The following is a 26,090-nucleotide window of genomic DNA, read 5'->3' as shown; positions in this document are numbered from 1 at the left end:
AATAAAATAAAAAGAAGAATAATAAATTTGAATTAAAGAAACGTGAATGTATAGGTTATAGGATTTAGGGTATAAGGGCAAGATAGGGATAAAAAAAATAGGGATGTGGTTCATATATTATTTCAATCTAAGGATTTAATTAAAAGATTGAATTTAGACTTGTCATTTAGTTCAAATTAAGTTTCGGTTGAGGGGCTCATTGCATATTACCCCTTAATAATAATATCAATAAACAACAACTAACAACAAACAATAATAACAAAAACTATTGGATATTTGACATTTTAAGCCAAAATAATATTCAACGTTTTAATTTTCTTTAAAACCAATTTTGTTTAATTATTTGATCGATTTTACTATTTGAAGTTAGTTGGCCGTTATCTCTAACTTAGTGGTTAATTATCTTAGCAGCACATGACTAATTAATGTACTAATCCATTGTATGTTCTAGTGTGTTTATTTCGTGCCGGACAAGGAGTTCTTGAATTCTATAAATAGGAGAAATCCCCGGTTAACAATTTCTGAAGAGAGTGAAGAGAAGAGAGTTTTGGGTGTTGGAACACTGTCAACAACACATTTTTTTCTCACTACAAAATTGAGTCCGTTTGTATTTAATATCATTGAATACTCGTCTGTACTCCTAGAGTTCTGCGAAGCAATATTGTCATCGATTATAGGAAATTCTTGTACGAAAAAATCATCTTGTAGATTTTTTCATAAAAGGAAAGATCTTGGCTTCTCTCTTTTTTATTCTCTCAAAACTGTTTTAATAAAAGTTTGTCGCATGTAAAGGCACATCCACAAGTTATATGCATGTGGATAATGATTTAAAACTTGTATTGTTTTAATTTTCGCTGCACAACATTTCTTTACACAAGCTTTTGTTTATTTATTTGTGCATATATCTGATTTTGTATTTTATATGTTTATTTCTCTGATGAAATAATTGGAATTGAAGATGAATAGTTTTGGAGGAATTAGAGATTTTTGAAGAATAAATGCCAAACATGTTCCAAAAGTAAGAAAGAGTTATAAAACGAGAGTTTTATTAGTCTCACTATCACGTGACATTTTTGGTTGCATTAAGCCCCAAAATTAGAATGCGGGCCAAAAATGTAAAAATATTGCACGTTCGACAACTAAATTCGTGGTCAGAAATAAATTAATTGAGTAATTGGTACTCTCTCCGTTCCTAAATAGGTGTCGTTTTTCACATTGGCACAAATCTTAAGAATCTCAATAAATATATATATTGATTTTAGGAAAATAGATATTGATTGACCAAAATACCCTTGTTTATTAATTAATGCAGGAAGAGTGCTATAGAGTTCATAAGGGTAAAATTGCAAAATAAGCAATTAATGCATTATTGGAATTGTAAAGTAATAGATAATATGGAACAAAAAAATTCTCAAAATAGACAGATATTATGGAACAGATGGAGTATAATCTAAGGACTAAATTACAATTATCCCAAATTTAGTAATAATTTGCCATCTATGGTATAATATATAAATGCGTACGTGTCACGCGCATAGTGCCAACAAAAAATGTCATGAAGCAACCTTCCCCACCTATGATGTATTAGAGAAGGGTTGGTAGATTGTGCCACCCAAATCACACCAAAAAAGTTCAAAAGAGAAAAAAAAAAAAAAAAATAACACTTAAATTATAATGTACATCAATTTCATCCTTCAAACCCTAATTTAACTCCAAATTTATCAATTAATTTATTTTTCCCATTAACCCCAATTTGACCGTCGTCGCTGTTGACCGGTGTTGACTTTTTTTTTCTACAATTGTTTGTCGGACCATCGTCGTTGACTGCCAGCCAATTGTGTTGACGTTTTTTTTTTTTTTTTTGCCGAACATTCTTTTATTGGTAAACACAGTAACATTATTGTATTAAATTCGATAGTAATATTAACTATAAAATTAATATTATATTATTGTCTAACAAATTAAACACAGTAACATTATTTTTTTTATATTATATTATTGTCTAACAAATTAATATTCGTACATTATTGTCTAACACAGTAATATTAAAAAATAAAATTATATTACTGTGTTGACCAGTCATATTATTGTGTTGAACAATAAACACAACAAAATAAGAAAAACAAAATCAACGCATTAGACCGAAGTTCAACTCAGAATTATTTTTCTCAAAAAAATAGATTTTTCCAAAAAAGAAAAGAAAAAACAAATCAAAATCGAATTAGGGGTCAAAATTTGCTAAATTGAGGTCGAATTAGAATTTACAATGGTAAACTGAGTTTAAAGTATTGGGAGTAATTTTATCATAAATATTATCGCTATCTTTGTTTGTCGTAATACATGGTTGAGGGGTGAAAACAAATGAGTGCGCATAAATTAATAAAAGTAAGTTGTCAAGAACATTCGAATCAAAAGCCCATGAAAGTAAGCACTCTAAAGTTTTTTGTACATACATTTGTTTGCCTTGATCTAGGGGTGGTAAACGAGTTGAGCCGCTTGTTAGCTTATGAGCCGGCTTGAGTTGAGTTTTTCGAGTTCGCGAGCTCGAGTTTTTTTTAGTTGTCCGTCACGAGCCGGCTCGCGAGACTTTTTTTTTTTTTTGTTTTTTTTGTTTTTATATATATATATATATATTTTAATGTATAATAATACTAAATATTATAGAAATAATATAAAAGGAACATATATATATATATATATATATATATATATATATATATATATATATATATATATAGTTTATTTTTTTATTTTGAATTTGTTTTATTATAATCTAAATATTTTTTTAACAATAAAATTTAATAATTATAAAAAAAATCGAGCTTGGGCTCAAACTCGAGCTCGACAAAATGGTCTCGAGCTTTAGCTCGAGCCAGAAAAAAATAAATTCAACAAGCTCGAGCCTGCCAAAAAGAAGAATATGAAGAACTATCTCGTAATTGCCGATTAAATTCCGTAAAGAATTGACCAGATATCCATCCATGGAGGGTTGCAATGGTTGGAAAAATTCCAAATACAATTTCAATCTACAAGATGTGCCTTCTCGAATCAAACGAGATGTCGTTTGTAGCAGAAAGTTGTGTCTGTTCTTTTCATCGTGTTCAAAACGTTTTAATTAATTAGTCATGGGCCGATTAATTATATATTTGGTTTGTGCCAAATATTTTATTATTTGGATTTTTTGTCAAATAATTTGACTAACTACTAAATGCCCCCGAAAGTAACACTTCTGGACACCTAAACTCAAACTAGTCCTATCACTCAATCGCATTGAGTGCGCGTCTTATGAACTTTAGCCATTCAATCAAGACAATTTTCATTCAATTTACATCATGATCAAGTAAATAAATGAAATTAGTTTTCACATAATTTAATTAATATTACTCAATATTAATTATCGAAAGTGACGAAAGTTCCAACAATATTTAGTTTCACTTATTTTACGTTAGTACATACGCATTCATGTACGTCCAATTATGTGGCATTTGGGCTAAGCACGGCTTCAGTCTTCGACCATTATAGAGACTTGAGTTAATACCAACAAAAGTGGTCCAATCCTCCTTCAAAATAAATGTGTTGAAAATGATGGGATTGGCTTCTTCACCTAATTTTGTATATGGTCTTTGCTATACATGCGTTTGTCAATCTAAGTTGCATACTTAACTTTCAAGTATTTCTCCATGAGATGACACAATGCTATTGTTAAATATTAAGGGGTACATTCTATTGTATTTTTTAAAAGGGTAAATTACAACATATGGTTGAATTACGAAAACCACTCTCTGGTTTGGGTAATTATAATCACCACTCAACTATAAATCTTATTACACGTCCACCCTTACGGTTTCAAATTTAGTGGAATCTTCGAGATTATATGGAGTATTCTCAATTTTACACGGAATCTGGATGATTATGCTGAATTTGACACCATAAGAGTGGAGATGTAAGAAGATTCATAGTTAAGGGGTAGATGTAATCCAAACATGAGAATTTTTTCTCGTAATTTGACTATACCTCAAGGGGTGGTTGTAATTTACCCTTTTTAAAAACGGATAAATACACTTTGCACCACTGATATATATATATATATATATATATATATATATATATATATATATATATATATATATATATATATATATATATATATATATATATATATATATATATATATTATGTAACACTTGCCTCCTTACAAACTTAATTCTCATGTTTTTTTTTTTAAATTTTCATTTGATCCAACAACAATTAGATGTTATGTTATTATATACGTATCCAACGCAAGATAATATTCTTAACTTGTAAAATATTGCATTTTTAATAGATATTTGTAATATATTATTCGTTTTAGTTATTCCATCCAGTAAAGGAGAAACTTTAAGGGCTCGTTTGCTTACCTATATCGGATTAGATCGGATTGGATTAAATCCATACTGATTCACTATAATTTAGTTGATAACATGTTTGGTTCATTAGATTACATCTTGTAGTAAATTTGTTAAATTATGATATTATACGTCTATAAAGTGTCTTATTTAACAAAATTAAGTTATTATGTTAAGGATAAAATTGTAATTTTTCTCTTTAATCACCTCCTACAAAATTAATCGCAGTGGTGAGGGGTTTTACTAATTTAATTAAATAATAGTATTTAACTGCGGGCTTCTACTTTAGTAGCGGGCTTGAATAATTTCGCATCTTACCAACCAAATATCTTACGAACTTTTTATTTAGTTAATCTAACCTAACAGTAGCAAGCAACCGAACCCTTACAGTGTTAAAATATAGAATACAAATTAAATAGTGCTTGAGCAAGTACGTGTTACAAATAATACTTTAAAGATGTAAATATTACATATGACATCTTTAGGGTGTAAGTGAATTTGGCCCTATATGAAAATACAATTGGGTTTTGCCATGATTACAAACAATTAAAACCTATTCCATGTAATTATGCACAACAAATTAACAGAAACTATCACAATTTAATATGACTTTATTAGACTTTCATAGCTTGAGTGATTGTAATTAAGTAACCTAATAAAACTTGAAAATGTATTTTGATATATGCCTCCTACTCATTTAAAGTTATAATGTGATACATTTAAGGAATTATCAAAAAAAAAAGTGATACATTTAAGGGGAGTGCTAAATTACACACTAAAATTTACTGAATTATGCACACAAATTAAAAAAATTCTCTCTCTAACATTATAAAATTCTCTATATATCTACCTCTATTCTCTATCACATCTTTATCAGGCATTCTCCAAAAACCATTACGATTCTCTTTAATCAGATTTATGATTTCAAGAATTCTCTTAGACATTTTAAAATTATAAATAATTATTAATATTTATTAAATATTTAGTATTATTTATTAAACAATCCTACAATATTTATTAAAAAAAATTGAAACAATAATTACCATTTATTTAGCATCATCAAAATAATTGTTAACATTAATTAAACAAATAATTAAAAGAAAGAAAAACCCTAAACCACACCCCCAAATAATTTTATGTGCGTGATTCAATAATTTTAGTATCGATTTAACATTTCAGTATATTTAATTAAACTTTAAGGATAAACATGAAGAAAATTTATAGTTGAAGGGTGGTTGTAAATACTCAAACATAATAAGTTTTTTTTTTTTTTTTTAATTTGCCTTTATCTTTGGGGTAGCCGTAGTTTACCTAAAAAAAAAAAAGAATAGCTCAATTTTTTATTTATAAGAGAATATATATATGAATGAAATAATTTAAATGTACGCGGTGTATTTCATTATAGCGTGGTATGAATAAACAGCTAAAATAAAATAAAAATAAAATAAATTAGTAACCCCACCTAAATTGAATTTTGAAGCACAAAGTAGATGGGGGTTGTGAACCGAATTGCTACAACGCAACACTAGGCGGGTACCACGTGCTGGGATTTAATTTACAGGCCCCTCATAATTCTTGTATTTATTGTTCGAGTCCTCCAAACCAAACCCCAAACCGAAAAAAAATTAAATAATAATAAAACACACCCCGCATCTACTTCCCTCCTGCTACTGAAGAAGAAATCAATCTTTGCATGTTCGCCATTGGAATTTGTATAATAGTGTTTCAGAAGAAGAGCCAATCCGGTTGAAGAAGGAAGAGTTTTCGTTTTCGTTTTTTTTTTTTTTTTGTTTCTTCAGCCTTTTTTTTTTCCTCCATTGTTTGAAGGTTAGTTGTGCGCCGTCAATCATCCGCCGATTATTTTTTTTTTTGGTGCTGCTGTTCACTTTTTTTTTTATTCAGTTTGTTTGTTCTATTGTGGGCATTTTGAGCTGCAATTTGAGTGAATTTAAATTGATTTTTTGATTTGGATTTTGGCGGAATTCAACTGGAAAATTGTTTTTTCGGTTTATTTTTCTATTTTGGGCATTTGAGCTGCAATTCTGAATGTTTTCAGTTGATTGAGATTTTAAACTTCATTTTTTTTGGAATTGAATTCGCTTGTTTTTTTCGTTGATTGATCGTTTTTAGCAGTATCTGTGAATCTTTTGTCTAGTTGTCCTCACACACACACACACACACGCAGAGTTGTCCTTATATATATTATAGTTAATTTAGGCTTGGAAATGTTTATGATTACTTCGGTTTTGAGTATTTTGTGCTGATCTTCGGAAGGAAAGCGAGTTAGTTGACTAACTCCCTGATTTATGCAATCATTGTTGAACAAATTATTGCATCTCCGTAAAGTGCCAGGTTTTGGCCTTTTGTATTGTTTTACATGATTTACCTTAATTGGTATCTTTACGATGATTTTCATTTCATTCGCCAAAACCGGGGTTTAAATGGCAAGATTTTTAAAGATCAGCGCGAAAGTGTAGTTGTAACGGACTTACCGTTTAAGTCGAAGCGAGACGGATATTTTGAAAATATTAAAATTACTATATATTGATTTTGTGAAAAGTGCTGTTCCTTTTCATTGTTGAACAAATTATTGCATCTCATAAAGTTGTCACGATTTTATGGCCTGTTGTGTTGCTTTTTAAAACTTATTTGGTTTCTTTACGATGGTTGTCATTTTGTTTGGCCAAAACGGGGTTTAAATGGCAAGATTTTTAAAAATTTGCACAAAATGTAGCTGTAACGGACTCGCGAGACAAATATTTTGGAAATATTTATATTATTAAATATTGATGTTTTGAAAAATGCTGTTCCTTTTCAGGCAAGACAAATATGTCTGAAGCTCAAAGGAGGCTGATGGCAGTGGGTATAAGACCCACTAACGGGTACATAAATGGTGGAGCTGTTCCGTTGAGGTCCCCTGTTTTGATACCAGAGGTGGATGAGTTCTGTCACACTCTCGGTGGTAAAAGGTCAATTCATAGTATCTTGATTGCCAACAATGGAATGGCAGCTGTCAAGTTTATACGCAGCGTCAGAACGTGGGCTTACGAAACATTCGGTACAGAAAAGGCAATTCTGTTGGTGGCAATGGCTACCCCTGAGGACATGAGAATAAATGCAGAGCATATAAGGATAGCTGATCAATTTGTCGAAGTACCTGGTGGGACTAACAATAATAACTACGCTAATGTGCAGCTCATTGTTGAGGTTCGTCGATGTACTATTATTGCTCGTACCTTTGTTACTTTTTTCCTGCATAACTTGTAAATTTAATGCATCAATTTGAAGAATAATTAGGAAAACAATTTGTGGAGGAGATCGCAGTTAGTATCTTCTGTTGCATAACAAAATGGTTAGGTACAAAAGATAGATATCAAAGTCAATATGAATCTAGATCACTGCATTATAAATAGTACACACACTCATGCAGTAAGTGAGAGAAAAAAAGATGGTAAGTAATACGTTTGTTTGTTGTCCAGATGGCAGAGATGACGCATGTTGATGCTGTGTGGCCTGGCTGGGGTCATGCGTCTGAAAATCCCGAGTTACCTGATGCTTTAGGTGAGAAAGGCATCATATTTCTGGGGCCACCAGCCGCATCAATGGCTGCATTGGGAGATAAAATTGGGTCGTCGTTGATTGCACAAGCTGCAGAAGTGCCTACTCTTCCATGGAGCGGCTCTCATGTAAAGTGTATTTAATTATGAACCTATTGCTATTTCGTTTTCTTTAAGGTTTTCTCACGTCTAAATACGTACGATTTTCTTTTTAGGTTAAAATTCCTCCAGAGAGCTCTTTAGTCACTATCCCTGATGACATATATCAAGAAGCATGTGTTCATACAACAGAAGAAGCCATTGCCAGCTGTCAAGTTGTGGGTTATCCTGCAATGATCAAGGCATCTTGGGGTGGAGGTGGCAAAGGCATAAGAAAGGTCTGTTCTCATCATATGTATTTTTATTTGATGTTTTGTTTTACTGAACTGTATTGTTTATGTCATGTGATTAGACAAACATTTATTACCTCATTGGAAAATTATAGGTCCATAATGATGACGAGGTCAAGGCTTTGTTCAAGCAAGTTCAAGGTGAAGTTCCAGGATCCCCCATATTTATAATGAAAGTTGCTTCCCAGGTTAGGATATTGTACATTGCATGTTTATCTTGTAATGCAATGAATAAAGAACTAAGATCTCATTCTAACACCAATACTGTTTGTGTTCCTCAGAGCCGACATCTTGAAGTCCAACTACTTTGTGATCAATATGGAAATGTTGCAGCTTTGCACAGCCGCGATTGCAGTGTGCAAAGAAGACATCAAAAAGTTAGTTACGACATTGCTTTAGCATTTTAATGATAAATTACAGATGCATGATATAAGGTTTGCTCATGCATAACACAGGCATGATATAACGCATGCTCGTTCTTCCAGTTTATCTTTTATTCTTACCGTTGTCATTGTTATTATTATTATTGTTGTTGTTGCTGTTGTTTCTTTTGCTAAGCATCATTCTACTTTTTCCAATTTTAAGGTAAAGTTCATTCATTTTTTCTTGAAACTTGTTACTGATATTTGTCAACATTTACGCTAATTAGATTATTGAGGAGGGCCCAATTACTGTTGCTCCCATCGAGACAACAAAGAAACTTGAGCAGGCTGCTAGAAGGTTGGCCAAAAGTGTAAATTACATTGGAGCTGCAACCGTTGAGTATTTATACAGTATGGAAACTGGGGAATATTACTTTTTGGAGCTAAATCCACGGCTACAGGTTTTAATGAAGACATTTTATTTTTATCAAGCATAGAAACCCAACCCTTGTTTAAATTTTAACTTTTGGACAGATAAAGAAACATTAACAGTTCTAAAGTTCTGAAGTGTATGCCTCTAATTTCATCTTATTTTCATAATTCAGGTGGAGCACCCTGTTACGGAGTGGATAGCTGAGATAAATCTTCCTGCAGCACAAGTTGCAGTTGGAATGGGTATCCCTCTGTGGCAAATTCCAGGTCTGTTACACGATTTTTATCATCAGAAATTTTTTCTGCTAATTGATTCGTTTGATAGCTTTTTCTTGGTCTAACAAAAAGCAGAACCTTTTTCTGCTGATAGAAAATTTTGATTACATTTCTTGTTCTGACAAAAATCAGAGATACGGAGATTCTATGGAATGGAACATGGTGGAGGATACGATGCGTGGAGGAAAACGTCTATTGGTGCTACACCATTTGATTTTGACAAGGCAGAGTCAACAAAGCCAAAAGGTCATTGTGTAGCAGTTCGTGTGACCAGTGAAGATCCTGATGATGGTTTTAAGCCAACAAGTGGAAGAGTGCAGGTCAAAATTTCTCAGAATGAAAAGTTTGAACTTCTTTTTTTATGAATTGCTTCTTATAGATTTTTTATCTGATTAAATAACTCCCTCCCAACAGGAGCTGAGTTTCAAAAGTAAGCCAAATGTGTGGGCGTACTTCTCGGTCAAGGTACACATTGATAATTTACTTTCCGAGGAATTTTTACATTCAAAGCTGCTTCTGATTATCATCTTTATGACGACAGTCTGGAGGAGGTATTCACGAATTTTCAGATTCCCAATTTGGTAAGTTTTTTCTTATTGCAAATCGGGGACGTATAGAATACATGTAATTTATCCATGTAGTTGCTTTCTCAAACACATCGAAGCACTATACATCAGCAAATTATCAAAAAAAAAAAATATTTTTCTTTATTCTCAGCATTTGCGACCTTCATGATCTTGATATTGTAAATGAAATTTTGGCATATTATTATTAAAAGAATTTAATTGGTGGTGTATTTTGTACCCGTTTTTGTTGACTAAAATTCCTTACAAAGATTTGTTTGTCTGATCAAAGCCATTATCAGTGTGGGAGAGGAGTATTTAATTAGTCTATGCATTTTACCAGAAAAGACATCAAAGTATTTATTAGAAATCTAATTTTCTATCAAAGTATCTATCAAAGTATTTATTAGAAATCTAATTAGTCTATACCTCCAATTTATATAGTCTGTAATCAATTTTGATCTCGAGAAGTAGTGGTATCTGTAGCAGAATCCTGTCCAACTTATATAATGGGATTTTCTCTTCCCTTTAGTAGTATAAGGTAGGATTGGATCCTTGACAAGTTGCTATACAACTTGGTTAGGTATTTCAAGTCATATGCTTAAAGGGAGATCTATAAATCATCGAGATGGAGTTGTGTGATTGTGTCAGTTCTTATATGGTTTTCACATCTCTCAGTTACGCTATATATTTGATTTTGTTTATATGTACGTGTATTTCGGTTTCAACTGAGGTCATGGTTCGGCAAACTTGTTTAAGCCCACCAGACATTTTTGCTTTTATCTTTTTCTTTCAGTAAATGTGATCCATATGAAGTACACATTCCTTCAATCAATATTTTATCTTCTTACCTCAGGACACGTGTTTGCCTTTGGAGAGTCCCGAGCTTTGGCAATCGCAAATATGGTTCTTGGGCTCAAAGAAATTCAAATTAGAGGAGAAATCCACACAAATGTTGATTACACTGTTGATCTCTTACATGTGAGAATATCAGATTCAAATTCATTCAAGTTTATGTGATAAAAAGAGGGTTAATATTAATCAAACATCTCTGCAGGCTTTAGATTACAAGGATAACAAAATCCACACAGGGTGGCTAGATAGCAGAATCGCGATGAGGGTCAGAGCAGAAAGGCCCCCTTGGTATCTTTCTGTGGTTGGAGGAGCTCTTTATGTGAGTATAGTATTAGTCTTATGCTCCTGACATCTTCCTTTTAATCGCCACACAAACACTTTTAACATCATCAAACTATCGACTTCTCCCGTATTGATATTACTATCGTGACATTGTCAAATCAGAAAGCTTCTGCTAGTAGTGCAGCGATGGTTTCAGAATATGTTGGTTATCTTGAAAAGGGACAGATTCCTCCCAAGGTATTTCATCGTACATATTATCTGAAATCAGTTCTTCTTTTTCTGCCACTTGTCAATTAATTGACATTTCTCACTTGCAGCATATTTCACTGGTCAATTCTTTAGTTTCGCTGAATATCGAAGGAAGCAAATATACAGTAAGTATAAAAATGTAAAATTGTAAGATTTATTTCTAGGTGCTCTGATGAGGAGTGAGGTGTGGGGAGGTGTCCTATGTTTATTTTAATGGTTTTCCATTAATTTTGTCTTCTTTAGATAAATATGGCAAGAGGAGGTCCCGGAAGCTATAGATTGAGGATGAATGATTCGGAGATTGAAGCAGAAATACATACTCTACGTGACGGAGGTCTATTAATGCAGGCAAGCAGTTAACTTGTCAAGTATTTTTTTATTCACACCATATAAGATTTTGATACTTATTGTCTTCTGATTGATAATTGATTGTATTGCTATTCCATCTTCTAATAAGGATCAATACATTCTAAATGTAAGATTGGTTGATGTGTTGTTTACAGCTGGATGGAAACAGTCATGTTTTATATGCAGAAGAGGAAGCAGCAGGCACGCGCCTTCTTATTGATGGAAGAACTTGTTTGCTTCAGGTGCAATTTCTTTCTTCTTTATTTGAGAATTTCTTGTATTTTCATCTAGTCAGTTCGTTTTTATCTTTTGAATCCATTAGAATATCTGTTTTTTTTTTTAAGATTTGTTAGCTGAAGGTTTGATTAGCTCGTCTACTCACTGATACATCAGTCAAATCCTACGAATAAATATTTAATCATTTAACTGTATCCAGAATGATCATGATCCATCCAAGTTGATGGCAGAAACACCATGCAAGCTACTCAGGTATCTGGTTGTAGATGGCAGCCATGTTGATGCTGACACACCTTATGCGGAAGTGGAGGTCATGAAGATGTGTATGCCTCTTCTTTCACCTTCTTCTGGAAAGATCCATTTTAACATGTCTGAAGGTCAAGCAATGCAGGTAATTAAGTTGTTTAAATATGGCATATGTTCTTCTCAAAAAACTAAGTCTGCAATATATTTTGTAGGCTGGGGAGCTTATAGCAAGACTTGATTTAGACGATCCTTCAGCTGTAAGAAAAGCAGAACCCTTTCATGGTAGCTTCCCCATTCTGGGACCTCCAACAGCCATATCTGGAAAAGTTCATCAACGGTGTGCTGCAAGTTTGAATGCTGCTCGAATGATTCTTGCTGGATACGAGCATAACATTGACGAAGTAAATATTATTCTGTCTATTTCAGATTGCAAGAAATTTTAATGACTTCTGAACTACCACAACTTGAAGCGCCCATAATGTGTTCGTTAATAAATAACTTGATAGATGAATTAAGAAAAAAACTGGTGTGTGTATATATATATATATATATATATATATTTTAAAATGTAAAACTGCAGCTATGTTTGCTTTCCTAATGATTGTTTGGCTGAGTGTGTACTTGCCTATGGCAATTGCCTTTGTCAAAACAAGTCTCTTAGCAGATAGACTGGATTTTATATTTCAGGTAGTTCAAAACTTGCTCAGTTGCTTGGACAATCCCGAGCTCCCTTTCCTTCAGTGGCAAGAGTGCTTTGCAGTTCTGGCGAACAGACTACCAAAGGACCTTCGATATGAGGTAATAAGATTTGTAGGCAGTCTGCTCAATTGTTTCATTAAGTATGTTTTTAATTTTTTATGTTCATATCAGTTGGAAACAAGATATAAAGAGTTTGAGGGAATTGCAAATAGGCAGATTGTTGAGTTCCCTGCGAAAATTTTACGTCGTATTCTTGAGGTTAGTCTTTTATACTGGTTCGTGACATTAGTCTTCAGCTCTTCTTTTTATTCTTATGATGACTTGGTCTATACACATCTTTCTTTAATGCTTCAGGCCCACTTAAACTACTGTCCTGACAAAGAAAGAGGTGCCCAAGAAAGACTGGTTGAGCCTCTGACAAGTCTTGTCAAGTCCTATGAGCGTGGAAGAGAAAGCCATGCTCGCATCATAGTTCAGGGACTCTTTGAAGAATATTTATCTGTTGAAGAATTATTTAGTGATAATATACAGGTAATACATATGAAGAAATTAAAAGAAGCTTCTAATTTATATGTTTACTGCATCCTCACTTTCCGGTAAAATAAAATGCTGTGGTAATTTATTTATTATTTGGAAATGCCGTTGAAGTATCTTCTCCTTTTCAGGCTGATGTAATCGAACGGTTAAGACTTCAATATAAGAAAGATCTCCTCAAGATTGTGGATATTGTACTCTCCCGCCAGGTACAGCAAAATTGATTATGTGCGTGTGGACTCCTTTTATTATTTATTCTATTGATGATGCTTTTTTTTTTTTTTTTTTTAATTATTCTTGTTAGGGCATCAGGAGTAAAAATAAGCTGATACTACGTCTTCTGGAACAACTTGTGTATCCTAATCCTGCTGCGTACCGTGATCAACTTATCCGATTTTCTACACTCAATCATACAAATTACTCTGAGGTTCGCGATTCCACTCATTTATTTTTCCCCTGGACATATGTCATCTTGTAAGGCCTCGTTTGGTTAGTAAAATTTGCTATGATTAATTAAACAATTAGACCTTATTTGATGTTTGTCTTCCAATAGCTTTTCAGTGCCGACACAGAATTGTTGGAAGAATGAATCTGAATCTTGGTTTATTGGGGAATTTGTGTATTGGACCAACTGTAGTCCAATTACACAATTGGGTTCTCATAAGATTGTGTAATCTTGTCTTGGCTACTCATATCTTGACGACCAAACGAGGCCCAACTGTTCTCTATCTTATGTTGGGTCACTGAGAAGTTTTGACACTAACATTTTGCTAAAATATTCTGTTTCCTTTGGTCTCCAAACCACAAAAAATCCAAAAGTGTTTGTTTTCTGGTATATGTACTTCTCTGAACCCATGGTCTCATCCTTGCTGTATTTATGCAGTTAGCATTGAAGGCAAGTCAACTGCTGGAGCAGACAAAACTGAGCGAGCTTCGTTCGAGCATCGCAAGAAGTCTTTCAGAGCTAGAAATGTTTACTGAAGAAGGTGAGAACATGGATACACCTAAGAGAAAAAGTGCAATCAATGAACGAATGGAAGCTCTTGTGGATGCTCCTTTGGCAGTTGAAGATGCACTTGTTGGTCTTTTCGACCACAGTGATCACACACTTCAAAGAAGGGTTGTTGAGACTTATGTGCGGAGATTATATCAGGTACTATTTTTCAAGGTTTTGAAAGTTATCTGCCAACTATATCTGTGTGGGCTTTTCATGCTAATGATTAGTATTTTCATCAGCCCTATCTCGTAAAGGGAAGTGTGAGGATGCAGTGGCACAGATCTGGACTTATAGCATCATGGCAATTCTTGGACGAGCATGTACAGAGAAAGAATAGATCTGAAGATGAGTTTTCAAAGCGGAATGAGGGGAAGTGGGGAGCAATGGTTGTCATTAAGTCTCTTCATTTCTTGCCTACAGTTGTAGCTGCTGCACTAAGAGAAGCAACAAATAACTGGCAAGCTGTAGTTCCGGATCAATCTATACATCCAGTTACTAGTGGTAATATGATGCACATTGCATTGGCAGGAATCAACAACCAAATGAGTTTACTTCAGGATAGGTAACATATACAAGAGGGGTTCTTTTACTTACTTTTTTTTTTATTATATTCTTTTTAATAGTTTAGTTTTTTTAAGAGGAGGATAGTTACTACATTAAATTTTTCCAAAGGAATTTGCCACTAAGATCAGTTTCTATTTTCTATGATTGTTAGTTGTCTTTCATCTCTTATTCTGCTGTTTGGAGCTTTGCCTTTTTATGTATTTTCAGCCTTGTAGCAGTATCAAAACTGTGTTGAAGTTTCAAATGATAAAAGTTGACTTCTGTACAGAAGAACGATGTCTTATGGTATATATTGAGCATTACATAGTTAACACATCTGATATGAGGTGAAATGAAATAGTGTAATGGAGGATATAAAGCTTTTTCTGGTGCCATTTATTGGTATCACTGAATTTCTCTAACATGCATTCATCAAGTCATAAAGATTAATTCGTTTCATTTAGATTTTGACTTTGATAATCAGTTGACTAGGTGCTGCTTTGGTTGTCTTCTCTTTCCCCCTTATTATTTTATGCTTCTCTGCAGTGGTGATGAGGATCAGGCTCAAGAGAGAGTAGATAAGCTGGCCAAAATATTGAAGGAGAAAGAAGTGAGCTCCAGTCTTAGAAATGCTGGAGTAGGGGTCGTTAGTTGTATTATACAGAGAGATGAAGGCCGCGGCCCAATAAGGCACTCTTTCCATTGGTCGACAGAAAAACTTTACTACGTGGAACAACCTCTATTGCGTCACTTGGAACCACCTCTATCCATATATCTTGAGCTGGTTTGTACATACTTGGTCCTTTTCGCTTTGGGAGAGTATATGTATTTTGTTAAAATTTGAACTTACCTTTAAAATTTGCTTTCGACAGGACAAACTAAAAGATTACGAAAATATACGGTATACTCCTTCTCGGGATCGTCAGTGGCACCTTTACACAGTTGTAGACAAGCTACTTCCTGTCCAGAGGATGTTTCTTAGGACATTTGTGAGACAGCCTGTCTCAAATGAAGGTCTGACTGTATATCAGGTAGATCAGGGGGAGACTCGGTCTTTGTGGACCCTATCATTCACTTCAAGGAGCATTTTGAGGTCTTTAATGTCTGCTCTGGAGGAGCTTGAACTCAATTCCCATAATTCTGCCACTAAATCTGACCATGCTCATATGTACCTGTATATCTTGAGGGAGCAACAGATAAATGATCTTTTGCCATACAACCAGTAAGATTATTTTGATTCTTGAGTATGTTTGTTCGTTTGCAGTTAGTTTTTGTTATTATGACTCAAATGTTTCTTTTCCTATTTTTGTAAATCATTTTCCAGAAGAGTGGATGTATCTAGTGGCCACGAAGAAGCTACAGTTGAGAAAATTCTTGATGAGATGGCACGTGAAATTAATACATCAGTTGGTGTTAGAATGCATCGTTTAGGAGTTTGCGAGTGGGAAATTAAGCTTTGGATATCGTCTGAAGGAAATGCTAATGGAGCTTGGAGAGTTGCGGTGAAAAATGTGACTGGTCATACTTGCATTGTTCACGTAAGTAGGGTTTCACTTTGCATTATCCTCTCATGATAAGTTAATTCGATTGGGAGAAATGCAAAAAACAATGTCGGTATATAGGATCTTAGAACATTAATTTTATTCTGGTTTGAAATTATAGTAAACCTTTATCATGTAACTGGTAATAGAACAGTAAGTATATTGCAGGCTCATAAATAATTATAGGGTGTCCTTGTGTAAAGTCGGTCCGCAGCTAAGTATAATCCATATAAGTCTAATTCAAATTACGGGTCATGGGATTCTGGCATATAGCTTTTATCATGGAATTGATGCAAATGTAGTTAAAATTTATCATGGAACATAGCTTTTAATCTCTGTTATGATGGTTGGGCCGTGACGCTTTCTTCAAAAAAGCAATCTTCAATTGTATGGAGATCTGTTCTTTGGTGCAGTCAATATGTTTGGAGTTATTAAAGTGCCAGTTCTATTATACGTACGAATTTGAAATTTTAATTGGTACAGGTATGTGAATATAATAATTGTTTGCATGCCAACTTTCAGATCTATAGAGAAGTTGAGGATTCCACCAAAGAGACAGTAGTCTACAGTTCCACCTCCAACGACTCCCCTTTGCATGGATTACCCGTGAATTCACAATATAATCCTTTGGGAGTTCTTGATCGAAAGCGTCTGCTCGCCCGTAGAAGCAGCACAACTTATTGCTACGATTTCCCACTGGTATGTATATAGACCTTTTCCATTTACACCATTGCAGATTTGAGATCAAACCACAGATCTGTGTATGTCTAAGATTTCTCTCCCTACAGGCATTCGAGGCGGCTCTGAACAAATCATGGACCCCACATTCCGGAATCAACAAGCCTAAAGATAAGCCAATACTCCGAGTCACGGAGTTAATCTTTGCAGACAAGAAAGGCAATTGGGGCACTCCTCTTATTCCCATCGAACGCCAGCCTGGACTTAACGACATTGGCATGGTGGCATGGCGAATCGAAATGTCCACGCCCGAATTCCCTTCCGGCCGGACAATTTTCGTAGTATCGAACGACGTAACCTTCAAAAACGGTTCGTTCGGTCCAAGAGAGGACGCCTTCTTCCAGGCTGTTACCAATATTGCTTGTGCAGAGAAACTGCCTCTAATCTACCTGGCAGCCAATTCTGGGGCCCGCATAGGTGTGGCCGAGGAAGTCAAATCCTGCTTTAAGGTCGGCTGGTCCGACGAAACGAACCCAGAGCGCGGTTTCCAATACGTCTACTTAACCCCGGAGGACTACGCACGCATAGAAGCTTCCGTGATAGCGCACGAGCTGAAGCTCTCAAGCGGAGAAATCCGATGGGTGATCGATACTATTGTGGGGAAAGAGGATGGTCTAGGGGTTGAAAGTTTAACGGGCAGTGGTGCCATTGCTAGTGCCTATTCGAAGGCTTACCACGAAACGTTCACCGTGACTTACGTGACCGGAAGAACCGTTGGCATCGGTGCTTATCTCGCTCGTCTCGGTATGCGGTGCATACAGAGGCTCGATCAGCCGATTATTCTAACCGGTTTCTCCGCACTGAACAAACTCCTCGGCCGTGAGGTGTACAGTTCGCACATGCAGCTCGGTGGGCCTAAAATCATGGCCACGAATGGGGTCGTTCATCTAACCGTCTCAGATGATCTCGAGGGTATTTCAGCCATTTTGAAGTGGTTGAGCTTCGTTCCGCCCTACTCCGGTGGTCCCCTCCCTGTTTTGAGGCCGTTGGACCCGCCCGAACGGGCAGTCGAGTATCTGCCCGAGACTTCGTGTGATCCACGCGCAGCCATATGTGGTTCCGTTGATGGTCACGGAAAATGGCTTGGGGGTATGTTCGATAGAGACAGCTTCATCGAGACCTTGGAAGGCTGGGCAAGAACTGTTGTTACGGGCAGGGCGAAGCTAGGTGGAATCCCCGTTGGAATTGTTGCAGTCGAAACTCAAACTATGATGCAGGTGATACCTGCGGACCCCGGCCAGCTGGATTCGCACGAGAGGGTCGTTCCTCAAGCGGGACAGGTGTGGTTTCCTGATTCGGCGACGAAGACTGCTCAAGCGTTGATGGATTTCAACATGGAGGGGCTGCCCTTATTCATTCTAGCCAATTGGAGGGGGTTTTCGGGTGGGCAGAGGGACCTCTTTGAAGGTATTTTACAGGCAGGTTCGACTATTGTGGAGAATCTTCGGACTTACGGGCAGCCCGTTTTCATATACATACCTATGATGGGGGAGCTTCGTGGTGGTGCTTGGGTGGTTGTGGACAGTAAGATTAATCCTGATCATGTCGAAATGTACGCGGAGAAAACGGCTAAGGGTAATGTACTCGAGCCTGAAGGATTGATCGAGATTAAGTTTCGAAATAGAGAATTGCTTGAGTGCATGGGTAGGCTCGATCCCGAGCTAATCAATCTCAAGTCCAAACTTAAGGACTCTCCAAATGGGGAAGATCTGCAGAGGAAAATAAAAGCCCGTGAAAAGAAACTTCTGCCTTTGTACACTCAGATAGCTACGAAATTTGGGGAGCTGCACGATACTTCGCTTAGAATGGCTGCAAAAGGGGTGATCAAAGAAGTTGTGGAATGGCGAAATTCTCGGAATTTTTTCTACAAAAGATTGTATAGGAGAGTTGTCGAGGATGGATTGGTCAAAACCCTGAGAGATGCGGCCGGTCAGCAGTTTGACTACAAATCCGCACGCGACACGATTAAGCAGTGGTTCTTGAACTCGGAAATTGGTGGAGGTGAAGAAAGTTCGTGGGCGGACGATGAAGCTTTTTTCTCGTGGAGAGAAGATTCTAGAAACTACGAGGAGAAGCTACAGGAGCTTCGTGTGCAAAGAATGTTGCTTCAGTTTTCCAGCCTTGGGAATTCGACAATGGATTTACGAGCACTACCTCAAGCTCTTGCTGCTTTGTTGGAAAAGGTAAAACACAGTTTTTTTCTCGAAACATATAATCATATATTTTTGTGTATAGCCATTTTTTTAAAATAATAACTGAAAAACGAAGTGGTTCGCATTGCAGGCGGATCCTTCAATAAGAGATCAATTGATAGATGAGCTGAGAGAGGTGCTACATTGATTGAGATGGTTGCAGCTTTTTACCGATGTGGGATTGCGGTCGGATCTGGTATTCCTTGTAAGCAAATTTATATTATATGCGAGTAAAATGTATGGATCTTGGTCAAATTAAATTAATTCGAGAATGCTTAGTGTAAAATTATATGGGAGGGAAGAAAAAGTGTAGCATGCGAAGGCTTCATTTCTTGAGCGGCGTCATGCTATCCTCGTGTAAAATTAGTTCAGAATCTGTAATCAATTCATTTTCATTTTTTCGATATATGAATAAAATGTAGAGTGAGAAGGGTGGACTTTTCTTACCCTGAAAATGAAAAAAAGAACAAGTTCTTGATGATCGATGATCGCAATGTGTTGTATGTTGTTTAAATGATGTTTAATATATTTTCTGGCATGTTATCCTAATTGCCAATTCTTTATCTTTCTGCAATGAAAAGGCTGGCTGGGAAGCACTACTACTTAACATTCTCTTCAAATACTTTGAAGGTTTGGTTTATGTGATGTGAGTTAATGAGTTTCTTTTCCTTTCATACATATTTTCGAAGAAATTCGTAGACAGTTACTATATATGTGCACTATGTGAACTTTTACTTCCGTGCAATAGCTTGCAAATTAGATGGGAAATGTGAACATTACTAGATACAAGTCATGCGTAATCAAATCGACCAAGAAAGTGTCGGTAATAAAATTTGAGCTCCGGTTATTTGATTCCGTGTGATCTTGATTCTTTATCTACCAACTAGATTACATTTGCCAGCAAGTATTGTATTTTTTTATTTTTTTTAAGGAACCTGCAACGAATAACTATATAGGTGGACTGTGTAAACATACACTCTCGTATAATAGCTTGCAAATCATACGAGAGATGTAAACTACAGTATGTTAATCATGTGTGACAAACTCCACCTAGCGACCGTTGGCAAGATAATTTAAACCTGAGTCAATTGACACAAGCTCATTTGCTCAAGCTGATAGGCCATCACTCGCGGGACAATATTGTATTTTCTTGTTCTGAAACATTCAATGCAGGCATGTATCCAATAGTGCAGACGGAAATACTTTATTATTATAACCCACGTGAGTTGAGCAATGTGGGGCCGGTCCGATCGATCAAATCAGCTGATTGCACCGATAAACGCATCGGTTGCGTTTAATAGTGGTGGAAGTTGGGTTAAACGGCCTCTTTTCACTGCGAGCGCAGGATCAATGGGGCTTTGCCTAATTGATATGTCGATGACGCCTGAAAGAGCTTCGCGTGCATATGCATATCGTCTCGTAACTCATCCCGAGTCAAAAGCTGTCAACGCTTTAAGCCGCTACAGCGCAAGTTTCTCAACATAAAACTAAATTGCGTGCATAGACTTACGAGTGCGATCATACCAGCACTAATGCACCGGATTCCATCAGAACTCCGAAGTTAAGCGTACTTGGGCGAGAGTAGTACTAGGATGGGTGACCCCCCGTGGGAAGTCCTTGTGTTAAAAGATTGGCCCAAAAACGCTATGTAGCCCTTGAAACTGGAAAACACACTTCAAATTCCGATTTTGAGCCAAATCGAAGTTTATCCTCTGTGTTTGTGGAGTAATCGGCTGGTTTATCCACATGGATCATCAAAAAGCATCGGACAAGGTATTTTTTTTTTTTTTTAAATATCGATTTACTTGTTCGCTTTTTGGTTCAATATGGATCTATGTTGAACTTGCTGCTTTGAGTTCATATAGATCTAGTTGAACACAAACTTTCTAAAGAAATGTGAACTCTAACGTGCATATAGGAGCTCCGTGTGATTTCATTTTATTACAACTATTGAAACTACATTCTAATTAAATGGGAACAATAATTGCATTTTGTAATAACTATTAACACTATGGTTGTTAAATTGCAAATTGAATCGAAAATTGGTTTGCTAAATTTACAAATCGTAAATCGTATAGAATCGTTAAGCGCAGGTGTTCTATTTCTTATTGAAAATTATAGCAATGTGTTGAGGTGCAAACAATATCCCACATCGGTTTAATATGGGAAAGATCAATAGTTTATAAGAAGCAGATATCAACTCTATTGGTATGAGGCATTTTGAGGATACCCAAGAGCAAAACTAGATGGGCTCGGCCCAATTTGGACAATATCAGGTGTTCTATTTCTTATTGAAAATTATAGCAATGTGTTGAGGTGCAAACAATATCCCACATCGGTTTAATATGGGAAAGATCAATAGTTTATAAGAAGCATATATCAACTCTATTGGTATGAGAGGCATTTTGAGGATACCCAAGAGCAAAACCAGATGGGCTCGGCCCAATTTGGACAATATCATGCCAATGTGGAGTTTGTGCTATCCCGGGTATGGGGAAACCCAAGAGCATAACCAGTTGGGACCGACCCAATTTGGACAATATCTTACCAATGTGGAGTTTGTGCTATCCCGACGGTGGGGCCCAACAGTGGTCGTTGGAAATTATTATTAATTAGGGGTTTTGATTTATTTAATGATTCCTATGTTCATGTTTATTTGTTGCTGATTGTTGTTTTTCGGTAATTGGTGTCATTTGACTTGAATTTCTTGCTTATAATTTTTCAGCATCTTAATATTATTATATATTTTTTAATTGTCTCCTAGTAAAATATGAGGATTTTGATTTTGTGTTGTTTGTCTTCTCCGGGCGGATACCCAACAGTGGTATCGGAGCGTTGTTAAGGGTCCGTCTGGAGCGGCGTACGAAACCCTAGTCCAGGGGTTTCACTCAGGTATAAATTTCTACTCTTAGTGAGTTGATTTATTCTTTGTGATAATTATACATATTATTGGTGAATCTTTGTGATTCTTTATTTATTGCTTCCGCTAATATTTTGTGTGAATCTGTGTGATATTTGAAAATTGTGAATCTTTGTGATTCTACTACCTGTGTGATTTTTTGAAAATTTGTCAATCTTTGTGATTCGATTTTGCTAAAGAATATTGAAACTTTGTGATTCTTCTGTGTGTTGATCCTGCTGATATTTGATAATCTTTGTGATTTGTTGCTATCTTTGTGATACTTGGAATATGAGATCTATATCTATGTTATCTTTAGCTCCTTTCGATGGAAAGAGTGATTTTTCTAATTGGCAACGGAACATGAAAGGCATTTTAATCCATCAAAAATGTTTTAAAGCAATTTCTCTAAGTGAAGAGGTTTTTATAACTGTTGCTAAACGTGAAGAACTTGATGATCTGGCGTATTCTGCTATTATCTTGAATCTAAGTGACTCTGTGATTAGAAAAGTAGGAAAACATGATTCTGCTAGATGTTTATGGGATAAATTGGAAGAGGTGTATGTTGAAAATTCTTTGCCCAATAAAATGTTTTTGCTTGAAAAGTTTTTTGGATTTAAATTGGACTCACACAAAAATATTGATGCTAATATTGATGTTCTTACCAAGTTAGTTCAATATATTAAATTAACTGATGATAAGAATATTGATGATTTTACCCCTATTGTGCTCTTGAATGCTATTCCTGATGTTTATAATGATGTTAAGTCTGCTATTAAGTATGGTAGAGATAAAATTACTTTAGATACTGTGATTAATGCTCTAAAAAGCAAAGAGCTTGAATTGGGAATTAATAGGGATAAATCATTTGGTGAGGTTAATTTTACTAAAGGAAGTCAGCCTAATCGCTTTCAAAACAACAAGGCTTCTTCTAGTCAAACTGATCAAAATAAGAAAAAGGTGGAGATTGGAGTAAGTCGAAGGCTAATCCTAATAATAGAAGGTGTTTTAACTGCGGTGACCATAATCATTTCATTAGTGATTGTCCCAAGCCTAAGAAAAACCAACATAGAGATCAAGCCAATATGATATCCGATGGTGGTGATGTATTCTAATGTGTTAGAATATTTGCATTACTTTGTGTTTTGCTTGTTATTTGTATTACTTTGTGTTTTGTTTTTTAAACTTGTACTAACTTTGTGTTTTGAGTGCATGTAGTGTCATACGGCAATGATGACTTCGTTTCTCCTAAAAAGGTCTCGATGATCCATTTGAGCCAGGTGGAGATTTGTAGAGTGTGGCCCAAATGAATTCTTTGTGAATGGCCCATTAAAATTCCACCTTGCAACCCATTTATGAGAAGCCCACATACAATTTGAGCCATAAATTAAAGTCAGCCCAATCTCACTAGGTTTTCCCTTTTCTCTCTCTCTTCACCATTTTACTACTCTCGTTTTTCAACATATTCGTTTTAAAATATGCCCCTTTTTATCTCAACAAATCTTTCTTATTATCCTCAACAAATCTTGGTGATTTGTTACCTAATTCTTCGTGAGTTTGGTTGATGATTTGGGCGTATAAGTGCACCCTTTTCCTTTTATGTGTTAGGACGAAAAAAAAGAGAGAAACAGAGACGAGAAAAATGGAGAATACTTTGTGTATTTGAGTAGGAAAAAATAGAGTGAAAGAGAGAACATTTTTTGAGAAGAAAAACTCGATTCTTTTGGATGAATTCGAGCTTACTTCTTTAGGAATAAACCGGTGAGATTAGGGTTTGAATTTGGATTTCGTTCTCTTTGTTTTTCGTTGGAATACACTGTGTGTGTGGCTGCCGTGAGTGTTTGGAGGCCCCACTTGGATCTTGGACGAGAACTTAGAGAACAAGGATTGAGCCGGAAAATCAAACCACCGCTGGAGCTTCCCCATTGCAGAATTTGTTTCTGCCTACTGTTCCATTTTCTTTTCCCTTTTAATTGCTGTTAATTCTCTAATTTGCAACTGTTGCGAAATTCTAAATTCTGATTATTATTAATTAGGGGTTTTGATTTGTTTAATGATTCCTATGTTCATGTTTATTTGTTGCTGATTGTTGTTTTTCGGAAATCAGTGTCATTTGACTAGAATTTCTAGCTTATCAATTTTCAGCATCTTAATATTATTATATATTTTTTAATTGTTTCCTAATAAAATATGAGCATTTTGATTTTGTGTCGTTTGTCTTCTCCCAGCAGATACCCAACATAATGTAATTATACATATCTATTTAATGATATAATAAGTAACAACAACATTTCAAAAACAATTATGTAGAAATGTTTAGACGGTGAAAATTAATTGTGACTGTGGAAGGAGTATATGCTCCACTCAGAAGTGTGACGAGATATTTATATATTGAGCTTACTTGTAATACTCGTATCATTTGTACATAATTGGCCAATATAATTCATGCATTAATAGGTTCCGGCTAATCCCAATACTAGTTTCAATAAGTGTAAGACCAAATTAAAGTAAAATCACAAAATTTTTATTTTATTAAGATGAAATGACAAATATGACCATTAGTTAAATTACCTTTCTTAGACAGTGATGCTACTTCAGGAGCTACCCGATTACCTTCCCAAAATATATGTTGGACTGTAAAAGCGGCAAAAGTCTCACTCGTCTGTTTAATATCCTCAGGGATATTACTATATTCGGCTCGTGGAGCTTGATCTTCCCTGGATGGCTGCAATAATCTCTTGTGAATCGCCTTCTAAAACGATTGTCGCTCCATTATTTTGACGAGCCATCTCGACAACCAATAAAGCTGTTTTTGCCTCTGCCGATGTAGGATCCAAAGTGGATTTCAAAAACCGCGAAACCCGTCCTACGCATACGCCCAAGCTCGATCTTCATATAGCTCCAAAACAACATATTTCATCCTTGTTATTCACCGAAGTATCAAAATTAATTTTCACCACATTTGGTTGGGGGAAATCCATTTCACTAAAGTTCGATTGCGCAAAAGGCATGACTGGATTACTTGCGATGTAGTTGTATGTAGATTATTCTAGATTTTTTTAGAAAACTCTAATATATTCATAGCATCGGGAGTCATACCTTCAAACACCCGTTTGTTACGAGCATACCAAATCGCCCAACACAGTAGTATGCATTGTTCAAAAGCCTTGTAATCTAGATTCTTGTTTACAGTACGCATCCATGCACGCATCTCCATTTCCGATGTATGATATATCGACTGCGGTATCTCACTCAATGCCCATACTTGACGAGCAAAAGTACAATAAGCAAAAATATGCATAATATCTTCTCTCGTTTCGTCACAAAAGGCACAATGATTAACTTCCAAGACCTTGCGTTTCATCAAATTTGTGCAAGTAGACAACAAATTCTTACATGCTCTCCAGAGGGAAACCTTAATCTTGCTTGGTAGAGTTAAAGCCCATATCCACTTCCAGTCTTGAGCACTATGACGATTCGAGCTTTGTGCAAGTAGACAACAAATTCTTACATGCTCTCCAGAGGGAAAACTTAATCTTGCTTGGTAGAGTTAAAGCCCATATCCACTTCCAGTCTTGAGCACTATGACGGTTCGAGCTATTTCCATGTTGGCCACTACCATGTTGTCGGATTCCAATGGCCAAATGATAAGCTTGTATTCGGGTAATACCTCGCCTTTAGTAATTTACCTAACAAGCTTACGGGATTTTCTAACAATCGCCATATTTATTTGGCAAGAAGGGCTGATTAAATTCGTCGAGCACCC

The 26,090-nt window shown here is 35.6% G+C and overlaps 1 protein-coding gene and 1 pseudogene across 1 annotated transcript; both read left to right on the top strand.

The window, feature by feature from the left end:
• The first annotated feature begins 5,964 nt into the window (after nt 1-5,964).
• Nucleotides 5,965-19,711, top strand: ACC1 (acetyl-CoA carboxylase 1). The gene is made up of 32 exons (XM_012974365.2): nt 5,965-6,212; nt 7,204-7,592; nt 7,865-8,071; nt 8,158-8,319; nt 8,427-8,519; nt 8,613-8,708; nt 8,981-9,154; nt 9,299-9,392; nt 9,534-9,721; nt 9,816-9,866; nt 9,943-9,982; nt 10,821-10,945; nt 11,022-11,138; nt 11,264-11,338; nt 11,419-11,475; nt 11,594-11,698; nt 11,854-11,940; nt 12,135-12,326; nt 12,394-12,582; nt 12,869-12,979; nt 13,052-13,138; nt 13,235-13,411; nt 13,546-13,623; nt 13,719-13,841; nt 14,298-14,567; nt 14,651-14,973; nt 15,501-15,738; nt 15,827-16,176; nt 16,279-16,492; nt 17,018-17,194; nt 17,284-19,416; nt 19,517-19,711. Exons 2-32 carry the CDS (start codon nt 7,215-7,217, stop codon nt 19,571-19,573), a joined length of 6,768 nt encoding a protein of 2,255 aa, XP_012829819.2. The 5' UTR covers nt 5,965-6,212; nt 7,204-7,214; the 3' UTR covers nt 19,574-19,711.
• Nucleotides 19,712-20,941: 1,230 nt separating this feature from the next.
• Nucleotides 20,942-21,056, top strand: LOC148771510 (5S ribosomal RNA; annotated as a pseudogene).
• The last annotated feature ends 5,034 nt before the right edge of the window (nt 21,057-26,090 follow it).

The sequence above is a fragment of the Erythranthe guttata genome, chromosome 3 (genome assembly GCF_056151865.1).
Source record: "Erythranthe guttata isolate IM_541 chromosome 3, IM_541, whole genome shotgun sequence".
NCBI classification, from domain to species: Eukaryota; Viridiplantae; Streptophyta; class Magnoliopsida; order Lamiales; family Phrymaceae; genus Erythranthe; species Erythranthe guttata.
The sequence above is the reverse complement of the archived record's forward strand: the minus strand, read 5'-3'. Positions and strand labels throughout refer to the sequence as shown.

What these genes read in the sequence shown, in the direction of transcription:
- ACC1 (XM_012974365.2), top strand. Translation starts at nt 7,215, where the DNA reads ATGTCTGAAGCTCAAAGGAGGCTGATGGCAGTGGGTATAAGACCCACT. An exon ending in CAAAGGACCTTCGATATGAG is followed by an intron (nt 12,980 to 13,051) that starts GTAATAAGATTT and finishes TGTTCATATCAG; the next exon opens with TTGGAAACAAGATATAAAGA. An exon ending in ATCATACAAATTACTCTGAG is followed by an intron (nt 13,842 to 14,297) that starts GTTCGCGATTCC and finishes GTATTTATGCAG; the next exon opens with TTAGCATTGAAGGCAAGTCA.